General features: G+C 47.7%; 1 protein-coding gene across 2 annotated transcripts in view; it reads right to left on the bottom strand.

The window, feature by feature from the left end:
- Nucleotides 1-8,866, bottom strand: part of SLC25A25 (solute carrier family 25 (mitochondrial carrier; phosphate carrier), member 25) — a 36,998-nt gene that overhangs the window by 10,782 nt on the left and 17,350 nt on the right. Inside the window, exon 1 of one of the 2 annotated variants that reach the window (XM_010856870.1) lies at nt 6,564-8,040. The exons of the other annotated variant lie outside the window; for it this stretch is intronic. Within the exon in view, the coding sequence (XP_010855172.1) occupies nt 6,564-6,782 (219 nt within the window). The 5' untranslated portion in view covers nt 6,783-8,040. Of the gene's footprint in view, nt 1-6,563; nt 8,041-8,866 lie in introns of those variants that run through there. 2 annotated transcript variants of the gene reach the window in all.

Consider the following 8,866-nt stretch of genomic DNA (forward strand, 5'->3'; position numbering starts at 1 on the left):
GCCTCAGCCCTGCCCTTTGGCTTAATTGAAAAAAAAAAGTCTGCTCACTGTACTTCCAGCCAACAGCCAATGAGCACACAGCCCCGCGAGGAGGCGGGCACTGCCCCAGTGCCAGGGGATGAAGATCAGGACTGACGTCACCCGCTCCCCGGTTAACCCTTCCGAGACAGGCAGCGCATTTGGCCCTGCCCCCCAAACAAACCTTCACCCACCAGCTGCCAACCCCTCCAAACAAACAAACTGGCTCTGGCCTGTTTTTTTCCACAAGGTCCCCAAACGCGTCACACAATACCGTAGTTTCTCCCCTTAGTAAATCATTTCCAGCAGAAAAATTAGTGGAGGCAGAGATCAAATCAGGGCTCACTGAATGGGTTCAGTTTAGCTGTGAGGGCAGAAAGTCAGGGGTGGTAGGGAGATGCTAGGAGGGGTCCCATGAGATTGTAGGGGGGCTCATTCATCTGTCCTGGAGCTGCTCCTGAGCTGGCTGGCTCCAGGGACCTTTCTTTCCCAGGCCACCTTGCACATGAGCACCCCTTCTGCAGGTTTGGCCTGGAGACCCCACCAAGTGTCGAGAGGCTGACGTGGTGGTGGTGGGGGTGGGCAGGAAGAGGACATCCTAGGCTAAGGTCACTGTGCTGGGGGGACGCCTTAGCAGCACCAATCTAGGGTCAGCCTGAGCCTCACTCAGGACCCACAGAAGTAGTTTTCAGAGTCCACGTTCACTCAGAACACTCCAAAGTTCAGTGGATTGGAGCTTTTCAGCTTAGAACCGTGCTGCTCAATACAGAAATTTTTCATTTTTATTTTCATTAATTTATTGCATTGCGACATGTGGGGATTTTAAGTTACCCAATCAGGGATGGAACCCTTGTCTCCAATGCAGGGGGTCTTAACCACTGGACCACCAAGGAAGTCCTCAATTTTAAATAAATCAAAATGAAATGAAATTAAAAATTCACTTCCTTCTGCATGGGTTGCATAGCTTGACAGTCACAAGTATTCACCGAGCGTTTCCATCACCACAGAAAGTTCCACTGAACAACACTGCCCTAGAACATCCCTTTTAGGTGAGGATGAGAAAAAAAAAAATCTCAGGTCCTGGAGAGTCAAGATCTGATCTTTATTTAAGGGCCACCCCGCCACCTCCACCTCATCCCTTCGCACTGAAGTTGTCAGATTCATGCTGCAGAGGAAGAGCCCACGTCACAGAGGTGAAAAAGGAACCCGTCTCTCCTGTTCCATCCACAGTGCGCCACTTCCTAATATAGATAAAACCTCACTACTGGGATGGGTTAAAAACGGATTTTTAGCATTTGTTGATCCACAAAAGTGAAAGGAACTTCTTAAATTCACTAAAAAGCTTTTTGTTAAGAACTTGAAAAAGGTTCTGAAAACAAGATGCTGATGCTTATGTACATCAGTATAAAACAGATTTTAGGAACTTATATTATGGGGTTGGCCAAAAAGTTCGTTTGGCTTTCCTGTGAGAGGCTACAGAAAAACCCGAAAGAACTTCTTGGCTAACCCCATGTTTCAGCGCTTCTAAAGAGATCTCAGGGTAAGTCTGTAAAAACAGGCCTTGGGCTGTTTTATCCATTCACTTGGGTGGATCCAATGGTGTACTCAGAGGCAGCTCAGGATTATTTGGGCAAATGCCTCCTCAGCCTCCACCTAAATCCAAGTCACTCAGTTGTCTGTTAAGCCACCCAATCCAGAATGTTCTACTTTAGGGGTATTTTAACACACATCTTATCTCTACTGTTGGGGTCCCCGAAGGCAGGGCCATTGTACCTCCTTGTCTGGAATGAGCCCTTGCCTTGATCACGGAAGGTGCCTGATAGAAGCAGTTTCTGAATGAATGAATCATCCTTGGCAGGGCTCTAAGACCCCAAGTAACAAACATGACTGTTCTCAATGAAGACCTTAGGTTTGGTTTCCCAAGTGTCTGCAGATAAAGAGTCCTCAGGGCATTTTGCCTACCTCAACAAGATACTGTATTATTACTTTTAGTTTAAAGGAAGTTCACATTTATAAGTAAAAAAAGCTGAACTTTAACTGCTGATCTTCCTTTTCAAAATTATTCATGTGTGCTTCTGAAATGAAAACAAATTACACAGATCTGTTGAAGTGTCTCATTTCAATGATGACTGTAATCTTTCCAATACAAAATGGCAAATATTTTGACTGAACGAATAAGTTGTTAAATTAGAGATGTTCATTTTCTACTAAACTGTTTTTCAAATAATGGTGGTAAACATAACTGTACCACTGAGGGCTTTTTTTGTTTTGTTTTGGTACCACTGAGTTTTATGACATATTTACAAACCTGAAAAGAGATTTGAAAACAAAGTCATATGAAAGTGAAATCAATATTTAACATATAAGGAATGATCTATATGTAACCTTGTTGTATATTTTCCAAATCTCCTGTAAATGTGTTATCATATTTTCATCAAACAAGGGCAACTATCTTCTACAATAAACAGAATGGAATCTTCCTGATCATAACAGAACTCATCATCCTACAGACCAATGGTACCACCAGGGTCAGAAATGTTCTCTGAAAAGTTCTACATGTGCTTGTCAAGATGTGATCTTAACAATGCTTATATTAATTCTATTCCAATGTTATTCTTAAAAAAGAGCTCCAACGTATTTCTGTTTTGCAACCGTGTTCACATCCAACAGAATGTCTTCACTGGACAAACGTACACTGGCATTTGGTTGTTTATTTAAACCATCCACCCTCCCTGAGTTGCACAGGTCATGCAGAGTTCTTCTGTCACACAGAAATGGCAACTTCCTAGTTGAGACCTCCAGGCACCTGGAGGTCCAAGGCAAATGTTCTTTTCCTGGAATGACAGACACTGGGCCCCAGAGGGGCCCTGAGGTGACCTCTTAATCTCTGACAAGAAGAATCAGACCAGGAGAGGCCACCTGGTTTGCTCAGGCCCCAGAGCCAGCTGGCGGCGGGGCTGAGGCTCACCCGGGCCCTGGCTCTTGTTACAATAGCCATGTAAATCAGCACCCAAGCCTGACACTGCCGTAAAGAGATTTTAGAATTCGGTTTCAAAAGAACACTTCCTCAGCCTGACCCTGAGCATTACAATGAGCAGGACCTCACATGGGAGGTGGCAGGTGTCGGGGGGCAATTTTAGACTTAGCTTAAACAAACAAACAAAAAAGCCACAAGAAACTCTACCTGTTACAGTGCTGAACACATACGTGGGAAATACAAATAAGGAAGAATAAAGCAGGGCTCAGGACGCGCCTGGCGGCTTGGTGGTTAGGACTCTGCTTCCACTGCGGGGGGCACAGGTTCAATCCCTGGTTGGGGCACTAACATCCCACATGTCACATGAGAGTGAAAGCGTAGTTGCTCGGTTGTGTCCGATTCTTTGTAACCCCATGGACTGCAGCCTGCGGTTTTGTCCTTTGTCCATGGGATTCTCCAGGCAAGAACCCTGGAGTGGGTTGCCATTCAGTTCTCCAGGGGATCTTCCCAGCCCAGGGATTGAACACGGGTCTCCTGAATTTCAGGCAGATTCTTTACCATCTGAGCCTCCACAGAAACCCACATGTCACGTGGCATGGCCAAAAAAAAAAAGGTTCATAAAGTAGGATGTTTGACACCAGCTCAGTTCCTGATGTTTGGCACCAGCCCCAGGTGTTTCTGGGCCCTTGAATATAATGCACTCTTCCCTCTCCTGCCATCTATATGTCTTCTCCGCTCTCTTTACCTGTTCTAATTTTGTGACCCAGATCCACTTTTGTCTCCTTTCTTCCAAAGTCCACTCCTCTAACAACTAGTCCTGGGAAATGACAACAGTCACTCCTGATTCCTGAGAATTCAGTGGTATTCCATTTCCCTTAATCCGCAGTTCCTCTCACCGAGCATTTTCTCACCTTCAGACCTGCCAACGTGCCGACCCCACAGGCTTTCCTTGTTCTACTACTGTTTCATTCCAGAGAAACAGGTGCTTCCCACAAGAGCTGGAATACCGTGAGTAAGAACAGGGCAAGTAGAGTATCTATGGGAGTGTGGCATTAGCTCATAAAGCATTTCCGCCACCCCACTCCGATGACTCAGACCAAGCCCAAAATATTAATATGCGAAGGAGCCTTGCCAGCATCCGGCTACTCTAGCCCCGCCCACCCGTAAGGCTCTCAGAGCCTCATTTGCTGCTGCGGTCGCAGTGTCATTTGATGATCAGGTTGCCATGACAGCCCAGTGGAGCCGGTTTCCACTGGAGCTGCACTTGGCAATTAGACACACAATAAGCAAAAATTCTCTTGAGCTTCTGAGGAGATGGCCCCTCAGGATTTGAAAGCTTGAATGCAGCTTGGGGTACCTCCCACTCCAGACTAAAGGCTTTCTTCTTGAACTGCAGATCAACTGGAAGACAAAGATAAAGGGTGGAAACTGGAACAGTTCCTAGAATAAAAACTTGCAGGAACCTGACTCACTAGCAGACATATTTAAAAGAGGGAAGTGAGAATTAAACAGAGAACCAATGCTGGGAAACTGAGAAGCCTGAGAACCAAAGTGAATGTCTCCACCAGGTTTCCATGCAGTTGCGGCAGCCTCTGCCTGAGAGAAATGGCAGAGAAACAGCGAGCCAGGCCCCACCGGCCAATGATCACAACCCCTAACCCTCTACCTTCAAGAGCAGCTGCGCTGGAAGAGGACACACTGCTGAACCGCTATTCCAGTTCTTAGTTATCTGCCTTTAAAGGGTCCACACTGCCCAGCTGTGCTTTCCTGCTTGCTTCAAATCAAACCGGCTGATCCACCTCCCTCTTGGGGCTCCCCCGAGCCCCAGCCAGCTGATTCATGTCCCTTTTGGGGAGAAGTGCCAGTGAGAGGTGTGGGTCTTACATTCCAGCCCGCCTTGCTCCAAATTCTGTAGGTCAGTAAAGAAGCTGTTCAGAACAGAGTTCTAATGCCAGCCAGCCCAGGCAGAGGGGGGAGGATTGGCAAGGGGTGCCTGTTATGAGTCTGGGAAATGGAGCAGTTAATTATTAAAGTAAAAAGTAGGTGAATTTAAAAAGGAGCCAGCCAATCCCATAATCCCTTGACTGTAGGCAAGCAGGTCTGGAGATAAAAGTTCCTTCCAACAGATAACCCTGCAGCCATTTCCAGGTGCCTCTAAAATGATTGAAAGGTAGACAGCGACACCTGTCATGCCTCAGGCACAGTACAGACGCTCAGACCCGAGCTGCCAGTGGTTGAACACAGACTAAAGATTTTTCTCATTGCTTAACCTGCAACCACGGCAAAAGTTGTGTCATCAAAAGTCCCTCCCGGGACTTCCCTGATGGTCCAGGGGCTAAGACTTCATATTCCCAATGTAGGAGGCCTGGGTTTGATCCCTGGTCAGGGAACTAGATCCCACATACCTCAACTGAAGATACTGCATGCCGCAACTAAGCCCCAGGGCAGGCAAAGAAATAAATTTTTTTTTAAAAAAGGTCCCTCCCACTGAGCAAAGAAAACGTGAACATCTGTTTCATAAACGCAGCAGTTCAACCCAGCAGAGCCTTTTCTGGACTCTGCAGTGTGCAGCACATAGGGCAGACTCTCCTTCCTTTTTCCAGTTGATTTTTACCTTGAGAAAGGAGAAAAAATTCAGAGTAACCAAGGCTTGGGAGGTGAACACGGTATTGCTACCTCGGGAAGGAGAAATCCAGCCAAGCAGCCTTTCGGTTCTAATCCTGAACAGAACCGGACTAGTCCCCGTGGCTTTCTTAAGGGAAGGCGAGGCAGTAGAGGGCAAAGTTCCAGGTAGACTAGAGTGAAATCTCACCCCTGCCCTTCCTTTATTGTTTAATCCTGGGAAAATTACTTTCTCTGAAATCCTGGGAAAATACCTTTCTCCACCTCAGTTTCCTCATCTGTGAAATGGGGATGCTAACCACTTACCCTGGCTCTTGAGGGGATCAGATGACATAACCCATACTCACGGCGTGAGATGGATGGAAGACCCCCGCACTCAGCAGACCTTAGGACTCCAGAGGACTACTGGCCTCTGCACCCTGAGCCTCCAGCCTCAATTCTGCCCCCCTGCTCCCCTCCTCCCCAGTGGAACGGTAAGACGGGTCCTTTGCCCACCAAGGCAGAGGGTCTGACCTTTGGGATGCAGGACAGGCTGGTCCTCCCTAGTTCCCAGCACCTGGGTTCACCTTCGAAGGTTCGCTCTGTGGCCCGCTTGAAGTCCGTCCTCCCTGAGCTGTTTAAAATGCTAATACCTAAGACACCCTGTAACTGTCCCTTCCTTTCAAATGGCTTTCTGGGGCCACAGTGATACATCCTAGGGTTTATCTCCCATTGCATTCCACCTTCCTTCCTCAAATGGCCACTGAAGTGGTCACATAAGGTAATCAAGCTGGTGCAGCAGCCACAGGAAAACTGGACTAAAGTTGGGCTTCTTTACTGTCTAACACTTCTCCCCAGGCCCCTGGTACCACATGAATTCATTCATAAGTTTTCTCTTCCTCCCCCACTCTCCAGCTTTCTCCAGGTCAGCCCCTCACCTAGGAGGTCCTCTCGACATTGCCATTACCTTAGGAAATTGCTCTGCAGGTCCGACCACCAGCAAGATGGTGGGTCTCTTTTCCGTGGCCTCAGCCCTTCCATCCTGCTTCCCCAAAAAGCTTGGCATCTGGTCTCTCCGAGCCGGGGCCGGGGTGCCTCTGACTTCATTCCCGCTGCCCTCTCTGGAGCCTTGGCACCCGGCCCTGGGGAAAAAGCTAGACAGAAAATGCCACAGCATCTGAAACATTCCGGCTTACTCCCCACGTTGCCGCCAGTGACCGCTCACTTTTGAGGGCTGTGATCACAACACCGAAGGTCTCTGGCTACACAGCTGCTTGGATGACTAGCCTGAGAAGTTGGGAGGGCTGGCAGCTCTGCCTGCCGTGGCTGCTTCCTGCCTTCTCACTGCTGTCGTGCCTGGCCTGCGAAGCAGCTCACTCTGACAGCCCCGTCAGGGGGTTGCTGGCCACGAGAGAGCTGCTGGAGCTTCTTCCAATCAAAATTCACTTTTGCAGGTGGACTGTGATCAAAGGTTTGGCTTTTTGGCCAAAAAAAAAAAAAAAAGGAAAGAAAAGACAGAAAAGGCAGACGGCCTGACAGACCTCTCCTGAGGCAGAAGCCAACTTCTAGCTCCAGATCATTCAGCTTGTCCTCTCTGAACTAAGGAGCAGCATCACACCGGCGAGCACCAGCATCCAAGCCTGCATTCTCACTGCAGCAGGGCGCGGCCAATCACCTCTGCCGACACTACCGGGTTCATTATCCCCACCAGCAACGTCCCTCCAATCACAGCCCGCCGATTTCCCGCATGCAGCCGACAGTTCTGCAGGGAGGTGCCCGCGGCAACCTCCAGAGAGGCTTCCAGTGGCCCGGAATCCACATGGAGGAGCCCGGCTTCCTCTTCTCCAACTGGCTGCTTCCGGGATGACACTCCCCCTCAAGTTTAACACGATCAAGAGATCCTGGCAACGCTTCCTAAGACATCCAGCAACCCTTCCTGTGTTCAGTTATCCCATTCTCTGCAATTGTGCGGAACACAAACGGCGCGCCCCCTACCACGGTCGTTTCTCCTCTGCGGCTCCCTCTACACGGTGAGCTGCCTGGGGACAGGGATCAAGTCACAGATCTTTCTAGCCCTCGTACCCAGGACTAGGCATAGGTGAAGGCTGTGGACTCAAATGAGTAAACGATCATGAATAAAAGGGAATTAATCTTTGGTCATTTGTTTCTTCATTTACTAAGACAAACTGCAGTGTCACGCCATCTCTTGAAAAGGCAACTCTGATAGGGTGTTCATAACCATTATTTTAAAAATAAACATAGCATGGAAAAAGTTTAATAGACTGTGTTGGAGAAACATATATCCTGATGTGCTGTTATAAGAGTGTGAACCAGTGCAATCTCGCTGGAGGACAATTTAGTCACTGCTATCAGCATATCCTAACAGAAGTAAAAGATATTAAGAAGAGGTGGCAAGAATACAGAGAAGAACTGTACAAAAAAGATCTTTACGACCCAGATAATCACGATGGTGTAATCACTCACCTAGAGCCGGACATCCTGGAATGTGAAGTCAAGTGGGCTTTAGAAAGCATCATCACTATGAACAAAGCTAGTGGAGGTGATGGAATTCCAGTTGAGTGGTTTCAAATCCTGAAAGCTGATGCTGTGAAAGTGCTGCACTCAATATGCCAGCAAATTTGGAAAACTCAGCAGTGGCCACAGGACTGGAAAAGGTCAGTTTTCATTTCAATCCCAAAGAAAGGCAATGCCAAAGAATGCTCAAACTACTGCACAATTACACTCATCTCACACGCTAGTAAAGTAATGCTCAAAATTCTCCAAGCCAGGCTTCAGCAATACATGAACCACGAACTTCCAGATGTTCAAAGCTGGTTTTAGAAAAGGCAGAGGAACCAGAGATCAAATTGCCAACATCCACTGGATCATGGAAAAAGCAAGAGAGTTCCAGAAAAACATCTATTTCTGCTTTATTGACTATGCCAAAGTCTTTGAATGTGTGGATCACAATAAACTGTGGAAAATTCTGAAACAGATGGGAATACCAGACCACCTGACCTGCCTCTTGAGAAACCTATATGCAGGTCAGGAAGCAACAGTTAGAACTGGACATGGAACAACAGACTGGTTCCAAATAGGAAAAGGAGTATGTCAAGGCTGTATATTGTCACCCTGCTTATTTAACTTCTATGCAGAGTACATCATGAGAAACCCTGGGCTGGAAGAAGCACAAGCTGGAATCAAGATTGCCAGGAGAAATATCAATAACCTCAGCTATGCAGATGGCACCACCCTTATGGCAGAAAGTGA

This window comes from Bison bison, unplaced genomic scaffold (genome assembly GCF_000754665.1).
Source record: "Bison bison bison isolate TAMUID 2011002044 unplaced genomic scaffold, Bison_UMD1.0 scf7180017864375, whole genome shotgun sequence".
NCBI lineage: Eukaryota > Metazoa > Chordata > Mammalia > Artiodactyla > Bovidae > Bison > Bison bison.